Source organism: Pungitius pungitius, chromosome 5 (genome assembly GCF_949316345.1).
Source record: "Pungitius pungitius chromosome 5, fPunPun2.1, whole genome shotgun sequence".
NCBI classification, from domain to species: domain Eukaryota; kingdom Metazoa; phylum Chordata; class Actinopteri; order Perciformes; family Gasterosteidae; genus Pungitius; species Pungitius pungitius.
In genome coordinates, this window is record NC_084904.1 from 4815959 (window position 1) to 4834185 (window position 18227).

Sequence of the window (18227 nt, forward strand, 5' to 3'; positions counted from 1 at the left end):
ATGTAGAAATTCCCCTTAGCAGTGTACATGAAATGAAACTCAATACCCTACTTTAATGTGATTAAATTTGGGGAAAGCAAAGGATAAATGAATATCAGGACAGGGAGAGGGATTTGCAGTGTGTCCATTCAAGGGAAAAACAATTACCCAGGAACTTATGAGGAATTGCGACTGACTTAAAATTGTTTTTTTTAATCCCTACTTGATTCATGTTAATTAGAGTGGTCAAATGGTTTAAAAAAAATGCTGGAGATTAGAATTAGAACTTGAACATCAACAAGCTTACAACTGTTAAATATGCCTTTAGTACATGCCTTTAAAGGTCTTATTTAGATGTTTCTGATTCTGTTAACTGGTTAGGAAGGCACTCTGTCTGCTATTGGTCGCTGTCCATCGACAGAGGTGCTGAATCCGGGAAGCCGCGTCACGTCGGGGCAGACATCAAACTGAAAATGTTGCATTTTAGGTAGAGGCCAGTCTGCACTGTCCATCCTCCACAGGCCACTGTATAATGTACAATATCCGCATGACCATTTAGTTAAAACACCTTGAGGATTTACGTCAATGAAAACACGCCTCGCACAAATTCTTCCACTAATAATCACCATAATTCAGAAAATGGAGTGTTTGACACTAATCTCACTATATGAATCATCTGCCCTTTAAATGGCAAGAAAGTACTGCACCATTGTTGTGTGGTCGAAGAAAAATGGTTCCCACATTAAAACACAGTGTGGCCAAATGACAACTGAGTCAGTCTGAAAGTATCACTCAGCGCCAGGTCATAGATGAAGCCACAACTTGTTTTGTGAGGGCAGTCTTACCTCAGCGAGGCTGATTCCCATCTGAGTGAAACACGTAACAGGAGAATATCTCCTTTTCGTGTCCCCTCGATGATTAAGGTTTTTCTTTATTATTTTTTTTCAGCTTTATTGGCCATGTATACATACACATACAAGGAATGTGCCCCGAGTTACACTGTGGTCACAACGGTCCTACAAATAAACAAGAACAATATAAAAATAATCAAGGGCAAAAACAATCACAAACCTTTTTGCATAAACGTTCTTTTATCATAATCACAGTTTAAACACTTCATAGCCAAATGCCTTTTCATAAGAATGTAATAAAAACACCAGACCCCTGCTGACAATGAGGCTACCAAGATCAGCACCAAAATGAAAGAGTAGAGATCAGGCAGTGCCGAGTGAAGCCAATTATCTCTAAACTTGTAGCTGTCTCTTCCGATAGGGCAACTCTGCTTCAATACAGCATGACGTTCTTCCGCAAAAATAATGTAATATGCATTTTGCTATTTATTAGTTGTAAAAAAATACAACAACATGGCGACGGCAGTAATCCGGCGTATTTGACAAACTCAATGCATCAAAACGTCAGTCCACAAACCAACTGGTGACTCAAGGTTACGCCCGCATCTTATACACGGTCTACGGTACATACGAGCTACTGGAGTCAGATTAGTCACCTGTAGCACCTGGCTTTGTTTATTCCTTGACAATAATGTTCTTTCGTGATCCAACAGAACCTCTGGTCAAGAGTCCCTGACGTCCTCCTCTGGCTGGAAATCGTCTCCACTGGAGATCTTCCAAACCCACTCTGGCGCATCGTCTCCCTGACACCTCCCGTGTTTGGACAGCGCAGCGTTGATGAATGGCCCAGCGGTAACGGGTCAGTGCAACTGAACATAGTTGGGCTTCGGAGGTGGGTGGAATGTAGTTTAACAGCGGAGCGGAGGTGGTAAACGAGACGGGCCGAGCTGATATCGAACACAAACACACACGAAGCGGCACCATGTCGAGAGGTATGGCGGACTGCGGGGACCAGCCATCAGGGTGCATGGTGTCGTGTCATCACTCTGTTCATCTCATATTCAGTCAAGCAGTTAAGGGGATGTGAGACACCAAATATGACCTTGTTTACCTCGAGTAGCGCTGTAGTGCAAACTTTCTTTTGAGCAGGTCCCCAAGCGGTTATTTATGGTACGGCCTTGATAAGAAGGGTACGTAGTCACCGTGGACTACAGGTTTGAGACCTACCATTGAGCACCTGAATAAGACACTTTTAGGGTATAAAACGGTAGTTAACGTTTATCCAGAGAAAAACACACTGTAAAAGAGTTATTGGCATCTTTCAGACAGGACAACCCTGTTCTCAAGCACACTCTGTTTTGACTCTGAATGGAGCATAACCTACTAAACGACCACCATGCTGCATTGAAGAAGACTTGAAACGACGTTGAGACCACAAACTCATGTTTACAATGTAATAGACCAAGTGAGAAGTATTAATTGGATTTGTAAATTAGTAATAAATCACACTCAACACATTTTTTAGATTTTATAGATACACATATCCGCATGTGGTACTTTTAACCCCATCTCATAGAACCAGTCATTCCCACCACGTCTCACCATCATAAGTTGTACGTTGTCGTAACTGATTCAAATATCTCCACCCTGGGGTCCTCTTGGCATCATAATCATTCAAAGCGTTCAATTCAACACATCGATAGGTTTTCGGTCACACGTTTTTTCAGAATGAAAGTGTGTATGCAGAGATAACCTCTGGGCTGCACATGAGTGGGGAAGTTTGAAGCGGGAAGATTCACAAGGTGATGCTGAGCATTCCTCACATTTCCCAGATCCCCTCTGGAAGAAGTCACACTGTGAAGACATATTTACGTGGTGGGCCCAAAAGTGAACAACAATACCCAGTAGCTCTGTAGCACTGTGTGATTGAACACGTATTCAAAGCAAGCATGTTCTGTGGAATGCAGATGAAGAACCCTTTGAATCTGTTGTCATCATTTTTGTAGATATTTCTTCAGATTAAAATTACTGCTTGGTGTGAAATTACTTTAGAGCTTTGGAAAGCTCTGTGGAGTTTGAGATTCAGCAGACCATTCTCTTTACTTTCATCAGTACGAGTGACACATTTTGGTATTGCTCACCTGCTTTAAAAGTGGAAATTAAAACCCCAAGTTCCAAAATGCTGAAAGAAACGCGGATGTAGTTTGCATCCAGAATAAACCGCAGCTTCAAAGCGCTAAAATAATTCGGAAATAACTTTTTACTATTTGAAGTTCTTGAGTGAATTTCGTTTTTCCACTTCATTCCCACAAAACAAAGTACAATGTAGTTTTTGCTGCAACAACATTAGCCATAAATCAGCAACAAAGAAAAAGTGAGTAGAGAAAGAGGATGTGGAAGAGCTGTGGGAGGAGGAGGCAGAAGGCCCCTTGAAATCAATTTGGACACATTAGACCTATTAGCTTATTGAGAGGTGAAAGATGGATTGATGGCGTTAAAGAGAGCTGTAACTGTGAAACGGCTTCTCCACTGATGAGCTCCACGGAAAGTAAAGAACAACACTCCAGCACCTCTCTCTCTCTCTCTCTCATTATTATATGTCCAAAGTAGTGGAGTCAGCCTGAAATGTATAATAATCCATCACAGTTGTGTTTAGACCACCATAACACACTTTAATTGCCTAATGAAATGTCAGTTATCTGAAAATGACATAATAATTGATCATGAATTCAAAAAATTCTGTTCTTTGAACAACTCTGAATATTTGACATGCTGCCACTAAATGTAAGGCAAAATCCAAATACGGTTACCGGACAGGTTGAGGGGTTAAAACGAGTCCTTTTATCCTCAGATAAGGAGATGGAAGTTGGCTGAGGGGGAAATAAATCAACTAAAGGTATTTTTAAAGATTGGATTTTTGGAGATATCACGCTGACAACAGCAGACTGTCTGATTGTTAGCTTTAGGTATAGAGGGTGAGATTTGTTTGGGCCAGAGAAAGAATATCAGGAAGGTTTCCTAGCAGAAGAAAAAATAATGCAGTGGCTAAGCTCTAACGATGTCACTTTACATAATAATCAGCCATGTGCTGTGCAATAGTCATTTCTGTCTTCCTAGAGCAGGGGTTACATAATGAGGAAGCTGAGAGAACATGGGGCTGAGGGAGCACAGGACTGAGGGAACATGGGGCTGAGGGAGCACAGGACTGAGGGAACATGGGGCTGAGGGAGCACAGGACTGAGGGAACATGGGGCTGAGGGAGCACAGGACTGAGGGAACATGGGGCTGAGGGAGCACAGGACTGAGGGAACATGGGGTGGAGGGAATAAAGAGTTGAGGGAACATAGGATGGAAGGCACATTGGGCATCATCCTTCATTTTTTTGAACGTTTTAAACTAAAAGGATTTCCAAATCACACACGTTGCCCCTGTAAGTGATTGACACCACTCAGCATTTTAACTCCCAGGACAATTCAAGCTCCTAAGTTCAAAGCCCTAAAGTGAGTCCAGTGCACTTTTCCGGATAATTTACAGAAGCTGGCAGACTGTCACTAATTTTCCAGAGTAGCTTTTCCCTTCGTGAAGAAGTCCATCTTTTAAAGAGGAAGTGTTGAAGTGTACACATTTGCTCAAAGCGCAGACATCTTGCTGCTCTCCATCTTAATCTGACCAGCTGTGTCACAGTGTGGTAGCCCAGTCATTCTCCCTTTATAGAAATATGCCAAAGGTATAGAATGACTGGAATATTTGTTTAAGAAACACATGTGTGCCTACCACAAGATCATGAATCTAAATAGTATACATGACATAATCCTCTGCTTGTCGTCACCACAGCTATGAAATGTTGACATGTTTACCGGTGAACACATCCTGAAGACAAAATAGTTTGGAAGTGAGCGTTTCAATTAAGAAGACGTGTTTGCCTTTCTGTCAGCACAAAAAGGATGAAAACTTCATCAGAGTGCGTCGGAAACGACCGTATTTCACGCTGCTCGGGCCCATTGGTTTGAATAGTGTGAATATTTATGTCCGGAGGTGTCGGCCGGTTCTTTGTGTTTGCGCTCTTCAAGCAGACAAAGGGGACAGTTGTCCGCCTGTAAGTGCTCGTACGTAACCAGAGGCACGTCCTGCCAGAAGAAGCATTAAGGTCTCCTCGTTATTTCATCATTCACTTCCTCGCGCTGTGGGCTTGTCAGGGAGCCGGTCACGCTGGGTTAGTTGTGTACTGTGCAAACTCAACCCACACGGAGACCGTCCATTAAAGAAAGTGCTGTGAGATCCCGGGCCATTTGAAGGGAGACTTTGTTTTAGAAGCAGCTCTGCGCGTCCATCTTCACCACTACAGTGATACTGGAAGAATTCCACATCGTTCTTCATCGTTCCACTAGGCAAGCACGATTAGACAAAATGACAACAGGATAGTTAAATGTAGAACACCATCATATACATACAGTATATGAATTACAGTACATTCATTTTAGTGGGCACATGTACAAAAAGGGACTTATAAAGTATGTTGCAAGTAGGAATGTCACGATATCAGGTTCATGATTGTGGGCAAAACTATCTTATTAGAGCTTATTATTAAAATGATATCAATCTTTTCATCCTCAACAGAAGTATATCGGACACCTGTATTTTTAAGGGAATTTAAAGTAGCCTGTAATAATGTCCACTGTTAGGATATTGATTTATTTTGGATACAGAACCGTAAAATGTAAAAAGCGACTACAAGAACAATCATGTTTGATCGGCCCTGTGGTCGTCGCCATGTTTACCGGCTTGCAGACATGGACGCCGCCAGACACTCAACTGGTGCCATTGGACCCAATGTGTCCGTGGTTGCCCCCTGTTACGGCGACCAAAGCCTCCACACAAATCGGGCTGAAAGTCACCGGTTAACACAGCCGCTCGTCAAACTGGAACACCTGTTACCCTGAAGCAGTTGTGATCCCGGCTCCTGCGATATCCACTCTGACAGGTGAGCACGCTGCGACCAGACGTTTCAATGTTGTCATCGTTTAACCTCAAGAAAGCTTGCGGACTCTTCTGAATCACATTTTATTGACAACAGCATCTGTGACTCTGTATTCCCCATCATTTCCAGGGCGGTGCACTACACACGGACCATGTGCGCCTGTAAAAGTGATGCCTTCGCTTCCCCGGGGAAGCATTTCGATCCCCGATTGTTTACACTAGAACAGGTGTGGACAGCTTTAATGAAGATGAGCGCCGGATCGGCCTGTGTGACCAACGGATATTAAAATATCTCTTGAGTTTGCAAACAGGGGGATTACGGTGCGAGTCTGCCACAGTGGGAGAGCGGCTGCACGCCGCGCGTTTCCTCTCCACTCAATAAAGCCAGAGTTTGTGGCCCCCGGGCAGACAGCCCCCGCGCTCTATGTGTTAGTCTCCGCCACGGATTACGGGATACACACATGGTGACGCGTGGGAGTCAGGAGGGGTGCTAGACACTGATGTTTCGGGTTTCAAGCTTTCAGCTGGAATTCTGCGGCCTCCTCGATGGAAGCGAACGATATTTACCCAGGGGACGTATACAGGAAATACTAAGGCTCCCCCCCCCCCCCCCCAAGTCACCAGTGGATCATAAACACCCTTCACGTTTCCTCTCTTATTTCCACTCTTGGTTATTTGTCTGTCTCCGAGGAGCAATAGCTTCACCCCTGAAGTTGACTGCATTAGTGTAATTCCTCCCATGAGATTCAACCCACCATTGATTCCGGACGCCGCCATCAGAAGTCTCCTGCAATGAGGCGAACAATTAAGCAATGCAGGGTTTGGGAAGCACAGGCCATGAATTATCAGTCATGATGACCTCTCGCTATCCCCTGTTTATTCATTACACCCCCCCCCCCCCCGACACTGCACTGATAGCAAACGCCCTGTAGTCCATGGGTCTGCTCGGTTCAGTATTCTAAATTAGAAATAACCATGCGATCCGACAGCATGATGACGGAAGGAAAGACGTAAAAGAAAAACTTTATTCGGTAGTTGGGTTTTGAAACTCAATAAATATGTCTTTCATTAATCAGGGAGAAGTGGTCATTTATTCCATCGTGTGTCTCTGACACCTATACTTTTACTTGTTTTTTAATATGAGAACTTATCATAAGCTTTATTAAACAGTTGAAAAGTGGTAATATTTGGTTGGAATGTCCCAACCTTTGAGTCTATGTAACACGTTGGAGTTTGATTTGTTTGAACAGGCAGATAAAAGCTTCTCGGACTCCACCATCCAAACTCACAAACCTTTAAGATAAGATTACATAATTACCCTACATGTATTCATTGTTGATAACATCCTGCTGTTCAAACACAAAACAGGTTCCTAATGTGCAAAAAGTCAGGCCCGGTACTTGAATTGCATATAATATGTTGTATGTACATTGTATGTAATATTGTTACAAAGCCAAATCAGAGAGCTAGTCAATAGGAGAATACAAATTCATTACAATACATTACTTTACACAGTTTAAAATCATGTAATAGTTCATATCTGCGGTTTGAGCAGTTGGTGAGTAAACATGAGCCTCACTGCCAAAAGTGTTTTCCATCATATTGCTCAAAGATCCAGGAGAGCTGGCAGCTCTGGTTCATAAACATTATGGCAAAACTAAATATGTGCGCACAGCTTATAAAACATAATGTACTGCTTTTGATTGAAAGCCACATATGGTTACTAGTTTCTGTCTTAATATTTTGGCATCAGTTTGGAATAACCTGAAGGCGGTATATTGTAAGACAAATACTTTGGCCGTGATTCTTTTATCTCTGATGATAATTGGACGACTAAATATCTAAGTCAAATGTATACTACTCTTTAGCAACCTATTTGATGATTTTGTCATGACTCCTCTTATAATGAAATGTGTTGTTTTATTTAAACGCAGAGAAACGCGTTTGGTGAGATTGATTTTAATTTGGAAAGCAATAACCGGAAGTACGTTTGTTTCCTGCTCAGTTCCCTGACACCACGTGACGGGTTCTGTTTGAAGTGGGAACGTAAAGATGGTTGCCACTATAACCGAGGCAAATCTGAACGGTTTCGGTGGTTTCTCGTTTTTATGTCCAATGTTTCCTTTAAAAAACATCCGTCAATTAACATGTTTGTTTGTGTCGCTTTGTGTTTTAATGAGCCAGTCGTTGGCGGACGAACAGGAGTTTATTGAAGACTTTCTGAAACGGGAATATTCTCTGGTGAAGCCGTACCGCGGTAAGTTCGCTGTCAACTACCCTTAATTTAGCCCAACGACGGCTACGTTAGCCTTAACGTTAACGTCATCGTTAGCTAACAGGTGGGATTGAGCTAAACTGAGTTAGCCGACATCAGGTAATATCGGCTTACCGACTAGCAGTCCTCCTAAAGGGGCATTTCACTCGACGTAGCGACCGTCTTAGATAGCTAACATTAAGTTAACGCTAATCAATGCTGTAATAGCTCAGCTACCCTCACATGGTTAACTAAGATGAACTCTTCGCTAATGTCACAATAGGTGAATCGCGAGCTGCTGTTATTCCGCAACGACTGTGGTGCTTTACCGTCAATAAAGCCAAGCCAAGAATAAGGGAAATGACGTTTTTTGTTATCATATCATTGATACAGCGGATAAGTAATTAAATGATTTGCTTATGGGGTCTATCGATGATAATGTTAATGATGCAGAATGCACCATAATTACCCGACGTTCTAAAGTCTGTGCGTTTGAGTTTAGTATATGTTTCCGGTAAGTAGATGTTTAGTGTTTCGTTGGCATTTGACAGTAGAATAGTTGTTGGGATCTCCTAAAAGCTGTGTGCATCCCATGGTGGATGCTGCTGTCTCACAGGTGCATTGCTGTTTCACAGGGTTGGGTTTCTCTAGTTCGTCTCAATGGGATCTGATGGGCACTGCCATGGTTACACCTGACCACGTGAGGCTGACCCCAGACCTGCAGAGCAGACAGGGGGCAGTGTGGAGTCGAATTGTAAGTCCAATGTTGTAAAGTAAAAATAAAAACACACACACTTAACATTATTTCCAAACAGTACACACTTTTATTAGGAGAAAATCAAGATGGCTCAATACAAAATAACTACATTGCATCATTGTTTTAGGACTGACCATTGGTGTCTTCACATTGTATATTTTTTTTTAATGTATTAGCAGTAAAGTGAAAGTAATGAGTTGAGAATTCATGTTCAAGGTGGATGAAGGCAAATAAATCAAGACAATTGATGACAACTGTAATGTGGCCTTTTGAAAGAGTAAAATGTATCCCTTATGCAGTACTACAAAGTTACGATGTCAAAAGACGATACCTGGTTTGTTTTCACAGTATGGATTTAGTATTGATATATTGCCCAGCCATACGTTGTCCCTCACCTCTTGCCACGCTCTCACACAGTTGTTCTGAAATTAAATTAAGCATTTACTACATTACTCAAGTTCAGCCTGTTTCAAGTTATGTCTGTCAATCAATTCTGTCCTCCATATAACGCAAAGCACCAGAGTAACCTTTTTGTCTTAATTTTGTTCATTCCGCTGCCATTTAGCCACTCTCCGTGCGGGATTGGGAGCTAAAGGTGCAATTTAAAATCCACGGCCAGGGAAAGAAGAACCTGAACGGGGACGGCATGGCTATCTGGTTAACCAAAGATCGCATGCAGGACGGTAGGTAGAAACCGGGCCGCGCCGAGAGGTGTCCCGGCCCAGACAACCTCGATGAGCCTGTGTTACAGATCCTTTGGTGTGATGTGAAAAAATACAGAACAGCCCCCCAGCACATTGTACAAAGGCTAGTGTGTTAAGAGCTGTCACATGTTTGTGCTCAACAAAGCTGTTAAGTTATTAAATGAAAAACCGAATCTACACAAACATTGTGGGGAATTTGCTTCTGCAAAGTTGGATGGTATGATGTATGCATTTCATCTCTGTACATCCTGTACGACAAATTATTTTACAAAACTTTGTATAATTTCTCTAAATAACACCCCAAAAGCCTGGAGACAAAACAATTAATAAGTTTAATTATTTAGACATATCAGTATTTGTCCGAACATTCTTCTGGCATCCGTTTTGCCAATCTGAAGAGCAGCTTTGTAATAACGTTTAATTAATTATATTTATTCACAATTAAAAATGAAAATCCCTTAAAGCGACTCGGGCCGGTCCTCCCGGCCCCAATGGCTGTCCTTTGGGCTTGGCTAGCCAAGCTCAACCAACTGTTGCGCCCCCAAAACCCTCTGGGTAAACCTTATGTTTGCCTACACATACTGAACCAAATGTCTTGGATCCTGGTGCCTGCCCCCCTAAAACACTCACATTGTGGAAAGGCCTGAATGATCCTCCCGTTTGTCTCCACAGGCGCCGTGTTCGGCAGCATGAACCAGTTCACCGGACTCGGTGTATTCGTGGACACTTATCCCAACGCCGAAAAGAACCTCGACGTGAGTGGTGGCCGGTAGCTTCTGCCGCACAACTCGCTGGTCGTGAGCAGCCTGACGTGCTTTATATACCAAAATGATATCAAAAGCATGTGATGTTTTTCTCTCTGCAAACCCCCCCCACACCCCTCGAAATGTGCAGAAGACTCAGTCTGGAACTCAGGTAGCATCTGAAACATCAGTTTTTGGAAACGTTCCTCCATTACCTCCATCGCTTCGCCTTCTCACCACGTGCCATCTCTCCACGTGCATGCGTATTGTGTTCACGTGCCGTAGCGCGTCTGTGGTGTTGCTGCTGCGCCCTCACCTCCCCGGTCTCCCGTCACAGAGAACGTTCCCGTACGTGTCGGTGATGCTGGGGAATGGGACTCTGTCTTACGACCACGACTACGACGGGCGGCCCACCGAGCTCGGGGGATGCACGGCCATGACCCGCAACGCCGTCCACGACACCTTTCTCCTCCTCAGATACGCCAAAAGCCGGCTCACGGTACGGAACCCTTGCGGTTGAAGCGGCGCATTAATGCACCTTAAATGTATTAAAGCTTTAATTTAATTTAATTTAATTTCAAAATATATAAAATATTCCCAGATACGAGGCTTCTACACAAACCAATTTGTGTGAAAGAACTGTATGGAAATTAAAGTTTTGATTGAGTTAATTTGTGTTGACGTCCTATCAAACCAGCTCATGGTGGACGTAGACGGCAAGCAGGAATGGAAGGACTGCGCCGACGTCACAGGACTGCGGCTCCCTTCGGGCTACTTCTTCGGAGCCTCCTCGGTGACTGGAGACCTGTCGGGTACGGAATCTTCAGGCAGCTGCGCAATCGGTTTGATTCTGATCGCTAAGTCCCGCCCTTTGCTAAAACTCGCCAATCGTAGCATAGCATCTGCCGACCAGGGCCCGGCTACTGTCTGGCTTCAGTCTGGTTTTGTGAAGTTCTAAAAAACACACCCAGCTATTTCATGGAGTTGGTGGCAGACTTCAGCAGGTCCATCCTTGGCACCTACAGTCAATGTCGAATGGCAACGACCGTATCACCCAGATTATGGGGAGTAACGGGGGAATGAGATGTAGCATTAAGGCACAGAACTATGAACCTGGATGGGCAAATGGCAACATTCATCATTGAGGCTGAATTTCTTTCTTTCAGTGTTAATCCCACCCTCTCTTCCACATTTCTCTCTAGATAACCACGACATCATCTCTATGAAGCTGTACCAGCTGACCGTAGAAAGAACTCCAGAGGAGGAGGATGAAGAGGAGGAGGTCACCGTACCGCGAGTTGACAACATGGAGCAGTTCCAAGGTAGATGCCCGAGGTCATCACTTCCTTCTCAGTGACCATAAACGTTGAATACTGCAGCAACTGAATGTTACTATCTCTCATAATTCCCACTGAGGTTTGACAGCGTTATGCTTTGCATGGAAAATAATTCTCCAAGTTTGTCTCCACTTCTGTGGAAAAAAATAAAGATCGAAGCATCAAAGGCTAAGATACATTTTTAATTCTTTTAAATGATAAAAAAATAACCCAAATATCATGTGTATTCTCGGTTGGACTCTGTGTACCAAACTGTCGTCCTGCCTTTGCAGTGGAGGTCCAGGAGGAAGGGATGAGCGGCGTGCAGCTGGTCGTCACACTCCTCTTCTCCGCCATGGGCCTGGGCGTGCTCGCCGTGGTCGGGCTCAGCGTTTACGGCCGCTGGAAGGAGAACCGACGCAAGCGCTTCTACTGACGAGAGAGCGGCTTCTACCTACATTGGTTTTATTTTAGTCTTTTAGAATGTTTTTCTTTATCAGCATCTATCACAGCAATTGCAAAGACTGTCGTAGCATCACTGAGCCGTACAATTCAACGGAAAACCTTGCGGCTCTGAAGCCCGGAGCCACAAGAACACGATCGGCTGAGATGAATAGATGAGCCATGCCTGTGAGTGAGTGAGCGAATGAGAGAGAGAGAGAGAGAGAGAGAGAGTGTGTGTTAGACGCGACAAAGCTGCTCAAATGTGATTTCTTTTTGTTCATCGTCTGAAAGCACAAAGATCCGCCCCAACGGACAGAGACGGAAGCAGAAGAGCCTCTGAGGTGACTCCCAGGTCTGAGCTCCTCCTCCACGTCCTGTTGGGTCACAAAGTGGTTTGGTTTGTTTCCTCTCTGGAGTCGCTGCTGTGATAAGTTGATGTAAAGGGTTAAGCAACATTTCTTAGCAACAGTTTTTTGTTTTTTTTGTCGCACTGAATCCAACCTATTAATGTGGAAACACCTTGTTCCTTTGTGGTCATGTGACCTCTCTGCTCTATCAAACATCAGCGGAACGTAGCCGAGCAGAAGTACGATGATGCGTTGGGGTGTGATGCTCACACGGCACCAGCAGGGACCACTGGATGCATCCATTGCTAGACGGACTCGCGTCATCATCCCGGTGGGCGTCACCCCAGCAGAGCGCTCCACTGACCTCCATAAAGGCGTAAAGGTTGTGCACACAGCCACAGTTTTGTCGTGAAATATCTGAGTGCAAACTACTGGGGAGGTTTTTTTTATACTAAGTCAAGATGCTCTCTACTGTGTCGAATGCTTTGATGCAGTCAATAATCCTGCCATCTGTTTCATTTCATGTAGTTTGTTATTTAAATCAAAAACCACTTTCCTGAAAAAAATGTGAGTAAACAGCTGTTCTGATCAAGATCTTGTGTCCGTTTTCTCTTTTTCTCAGAAGACTAATTTGGTTTCAGTTGTGGTAATGCATTCTTTGTCCCTTTCCAAGCCTGCTTTTTATGAAGTCATTATAAATACTGCTATACCACTATTAGATGTTTAATCTAATTAAGTTGGTCAAAGCTAGAAGTGCTTTAGTTTCTCTCCCCTGCCTTGAGAACGAAAAACTTCACTAAGACTGGCACTAAACGGTGGTGTGCAAAGTAAATGATGAAGCTATTGGTGTGATAGAACCAATAATGCACACCACTTGTGCATCAGTTGGAGCGCGGGCCGCTGCTGGACATGGAGACGTGTGTCTGCTGATGGACCAGACTTCTCTCTCAGCAGCTCCTCGTTACCGAGCGCAGGCCCCGCCTCTTCACTGTCCATCACGCAGATATTTGCAGTCTCTTCTCCATTCTGGTTTCCCATGACGCAGGCACCGCTCGCTGGGAATACTGCTGGATCAAGGAAGGTAAGAGCCACTTTTATTGTGATGGCTGAGTAGTTGTACAATGCATCCGCACACGTTTGTTTGGACCACAGCTCGATCTGTAACAACGGTGCAGTATTTCTCTGTGTGATGTAAAGTAAATATTCAAATTGACGTTGATGATCACCACCCCCACGATATGTCAGTGTGGTGGCTCTGAACGAAACCCAGTCTCCCATGTACGGTATAAAACCTGCAACAAATGGTTAACCATGCAGATAAGAGCTCGGTGATAAGAGTGATGAAGTGCAGCCTGAGTAGGTCACCCGATGACGGCCCGGTGTTGCCACATCAAACTGGTGTTCTGTAAACATCTCTCGTCCCCCCCCCCCGCCCCCCCCCCCCGTCGACTCCAGCAGGACCGCATTCCACCTCAAAGCGCGTCCTCTGGTGTGCACCCGGAGCGCGCGCCTGTAACCCACCACACTTTGTGCGCTGCTCTCTTTGAACATTTACGTCTCAAAGGGCGACTGTCAGGAAGGATGAACCGCTCCTGTGTGAACTTCTTGAAAACTCTGGTGACAACTCTCAACTTCCTGTGCTGGGTGAGTAACAAACAGAGCCAGACATAAATGTAAACTTCTTGTCCTTAACATGGAAAATGTAACAGCAGTAATTGAATGAAATGTATCTTGTATTATTATTAAGTTATTCAGTCAACTTGATCCTGAATGTGTTCAGATGATCAAAAATGAGTTTGATACCCCTGCTCTATAACTGGAGCTAATTCATTCAGACTTGCCGTCTTGGCTTGTAATGTTCAGTTGTCATATCTGACATTTACATGAACATTTAACATTTATATAACATTTAACATTTACATTTAGATTAGATATATAATGTAACAACTTTGTGTTACTGCCTAACCTTATCCTTAGAAAAGTTATTGCATGTATTTTCTCTCTAAATGTTTGATAAAGTGACATAAATATATTTTTTCATATGATAATGCCAAATGTACCAAAACTCAGGATTTTACAACGTGCGACATGTTACAAACGGCGCCCCGTACACGTGCACGTATATGAAGGCGCGGTGTCTGCCCGTGTGCACGTTGCAGCTCTGCGCCGCCTTCATGGTGGCCTTGGGGGAGTTCCAGGTGATCCACTCCAAGTTCACCTCCCTCAGCACCACCTTCTGGCCCATCTTCCCCGCCAACACCGTGGTGGCCACCGGTACCATCACTTGCTGCGTGTGTTACCTGGGCGTGTTGGGCGCCATGAAGGAGAACCGCTGCATGCTCATCAATGTGAGTGTTTGGTTGCTCTGTTAACATTTGCCATCCAGACACCTGAAGCTGTGCGATAGCACTGATGATCAAATAAAAAAAAAAAAAAGTAGAATTCCAGAAAGGAATGCAACCTGTAAACTAACCCGTTTCACGGTTGCCTTGTAAAAATTAGCTATACCTCCTGTTCTGGGCTTCTGTCTTAACACCTGCATTCTCTCTACTAACCATCTGGTTGTAAAAAGAGGTCTGATGAGAAAATGACGCTACATTATAAAAAACGAGTTTACAGTGTCTTTATAGTCTCCAATACAGCATGGCGTTCGTTTGGTAAACAATGGTCTGTTTATTATCAAATAGACCTTAAAGCAGGGTATGCTTCAGGGCGGACTTATTGTGATTGACGCGTCTCTGACGCAGTGTTTAGTCACGGAGGTGTCTTACAAATGTTACCTTCTGGTTCCAATAAATCAAGATGGCCGAACCCGACGCTGTAAACGACTGAGTTGAACATGTTCACTCATTACATTACATTACATGTCATTCAGCTGACGCTTTTATCCAAAGCGACGTAGAATAAGTGCATTTCCACATAGAGATACAAACTCAGAAGAACAAGTAACAAGAAAGTACATTTTTCATCAAATAAGCAGTTTCAAAACATGTTATAGAAAAGTGCCATTATAAGTACAATTTAAGTGCTATCATTTGTTAGTGCTACGGTTTGCTAGTGTTCTAGTGTTTTACTCCTTCTATAGAGACCGTCCCAGCACGTTACACGCGTTGTTGCAGCCTAAAGGAGCTGATAAATGACACAAGGCAGCTACACAGACCAATGTTACCATGTTGTAACCCAGTCCAACATGTTGGTCGGTACCAACTCTCACTACAGAATGTGATTTTCCCCGACTGCAGTTCTTCGTCCTGTTGTTCATCCTGATGCTGGTGGAGTTAGCCATGGCCTGCGTCTTCCTGGTCTACAGCAGAGATGTAAGAGCCTTCCAAGCACTTTCTGTCGATGAACATTTACCCCTCAAACTGCTTTGCAGAGGGAAAAGCTCTCCTAACGAGCACAGGCCGGTGATGGGACACCTCGCCGCTGTCCACACTGCCGTGACGTGTTTAATGTCCATCGGGCAGCAGCGCATTACAGATAACGCGCCTCATCTGCCCCGCAGATCCACACGTACTTCGAGGAAGACCTGACGCGGAGCCTGGAGATCTACAGACAGTTGGACCCGCAGAGCAACAGCACCCTGAAAGGCGACTTCGATGCCGTCCAGCACCTGGTAAAGTGATCTCTGGAATGTGGCGTTTCTGTTACATTGGTGGAACGAAAGCTTGAAAGTCTACCCTTCAACCAACTGTTTAGTGCTTCAGTTGAAATCATTGGTTGAGTTGTAGAAAGAGGCACATTTTGAAATGTGTTTTTCCGGTACAGTTCAGGTGCTGTGGAGTCCACGGTGTGGCAGACTGGAAAGGGGACGTGCCCATCTCCTGTTGCAGGGAAGACCCCTGTAACGTCCTGGGACGCTCGTACTGGCAAGAGGTCACTTCCACCATCATCACTGCACTAAACACCTGCTTTCTGTGCTTCCCGAGTCTGTGGATTTAATGACGCCAATGATTCTGTTCCCCTCCTTTTCTACTCTCCGTGCATCATTTCCCGCTGTGAACGTCCACGTATGCTCTGCCAGTTCCGCCCGGGTCACCGCAGACGTTTTGTCTTTCAGGGTTGCCTCGTGAAACTGAGGGACTGGTTTTCAGGAAACTATCGCAGCACAGGCGCCGGCGTGGCCACGATGTTCATCCTGCAGGTACGCTCCATCCCGGTTTCCTCAGTCTGAGAGGAGAGAATTTAAACAGCTGAACACCTTTTGTGTATGAGAAGTATTTGTTTCAAATAGGAACTATTAGAAATTAGCAAATGACTGCATCCTCTGAGACATGCATCACGCTTGCTATGGGGATAAATGTCTTTTCATTGGGAGTGATATTTCTATCTATTTTGCTAATCCCAGTCAAATACTTCTACAGTACTGAGAGTGCTGTAGTAAATCTACAACAAACAAACTCCCAAATACAACTAATATTCTGTTGATTATAAAGTTGAACGCGTCAATCATTCTGGCAAGTTGAAAACGTGCTTGTGTCCCTACTAAATACAAGGTGTTTCCTTGTTACCTTTGAGTTCAGGATGTCTGACAAAAATGGACATTTTCAGCTCCAGACAACTTTCCAGCTATACAGAGAATATGCAAAAAACGTTGAAGCTGTCACACAGTGCTTTCCTCTTTTGTTTCCATTATCACATTGATAAGAGCAGCTCTGAGATGTCACATTTGAACGAGGGCTTCCAGTGTGTAAATCTCAGCTGGCATTAGTATGTCTTACTGTACAGTTTATGTAAGGGATATATTTTGTTGTTTTATTAGGTTTTTATTTCCATGTTCTGTGGCTTTGACCAGCATCGTTTTCATGTTTAACTATTTTTTTATACCTGTTTTCTTGGTTTTCAGTTCATCTGTCTGTCCATCACCGTCCCCCTCTTTTGCCACTTCAGTCGACATGGACTGGGTTACAAGTGAATAAGGGCCAATTAAAACAGACTTTCTGTATGTTGACATGATGCTCCTCCCTGTGTCATCCGTTTAATATTCTGTACCAACTTGATGAAAAAAAGTTGTCCTTCTTTGACAGCAGCTCGTCATCACTATTGACTATGTGTTGTGACGTGAATAACATAGCAGGAGACATTTCATTTGAAGGGTTGGACATGATTATATAAAGGACCTGTCCTAATCCACCAAGACCCCGGGGATCTGTTCCCTCATGAGTGCTGGACTAGATGACGGCACCATTTGGTGAGACACGCCCCTCCCAGTTTGTTCAACCTCAAAACACAAACTGGTCTAGGGCTGTAGGTGTTTTTAACCTTATTCATCGAGTTTAATATTTTCTTTTTAATGTTTTTTGATCATTTCAATATATTCTGCTAATAAACCAGTGTGCATGCTGATTAAAAAGCCATCTGTTTTATTGTTATTCAGAAGAGCTGGACAATTAAATTGCTGGAACATTAAAGGTATATTGTAAAAGGTAAGGTTCATTTACAAGCTTGTTTTTCATTGTTATAAATCAGGTCTAAGTGTATTATACATGCTGTGTAACTGGCATGGTCCTTGGAGAACCACACAGCCCGTGTTCAGAAACTGCCTTTTTCAATAAGCGTTTCCTACTCCATTACCATCCACAAATACATGGAGCCAAATTAAAATATTATAATTAAAATATTTATGTTGTGTTTGAAAATCCAATCTCCTGGAGTGTTTTTTGTTACCTTTTTATTGGATCCATTATACCTTTTATTTAATTTACTCATGTATATATTGCCACTCAACAATTTCCCGTCCTCTAAATACAATGTAGATTTTTTACTAAACTCGATGTAATTTGTAAAGTACATTATTGTGGGTGGGGCATATACGGCCAGCAGGTGTCGCCATCGCACCACGTCTTGTTCCTGCA

General features: G+C 43.7%; 2 protein-coding genes across 4 annotated transcripts; both read left to right on the plus strand.

The window, feature by feature from the left end:
• The first annotated feature begins 7801 nt into the window (after positions 1-7801).
• Positions 7802-12964, plus strand: lman2lb (lectin, mannose-binding 2-like b). 3 transcript variants are annotated; one of them, XM_062562286.1, is made up of 9 exons: positions 7802-8064; positions 8697-8815; positions 9384-9501; positions 10195-10277; positions 10417-10437; positions 10603-10764; positions 10963-11077; positions 11468-11587; positions 11682-11814. In XM_062562286.1, exons 1-9 carry the CDS (start codon positions 7860-7862, stop codon positions 11750-11752), a joined length of 1014 nt encoding a protein of 337 aa, XP_062418270.1. In that variant the 5' UTR covers positions 7802-7859; the 3' UTR covers positions 11753-11814. The 3 variants fall into 3 exon arrangements, with proteins under 3 accessions (XP_062418270.1, XP_037339209.1, XP_037339210.1); XM_037483312.2 differs by lacking the exon at positions 11682-11814 and adding an exon at positions 11875-12964 and having other exon boundaries at positions 7803-8064; XM_037483313.2 differs by lacking the exons at positions 10417-10437; positions 11682-11814 and adding an exon at positions 11875-12964 and having other exon boundaries at positions 7804-8064.
• A 76-nt stretch (positions 12965-13040) lies between these two features.
• Positions 13041-17992, plus strand: LOC119225449 (leukocyte surface antigen CD53-like). The gene is made up of 8 exons (XM_037483315.2): positions 13041-13453; positions 13828-14016; positions 14532-14720; positions 15615-15689; positions 15878-15988; positions 16141-16248; positions 16433-16516; positions 17219-17992. The coding sequence occupies exons 1-8, from the start codon at positions 13409-13411 to the stop codon at positions 17285-17287; spliced, it is 870 nt and encodes a 289-aa protein (XP_037339212.2). The 5' UTR covers positions 13041-13408; the 3' UTR covers positions 17288-17992.
• The last annotated feature ends 235 nt before the right edge of the window (positions 17993-18227 follow it).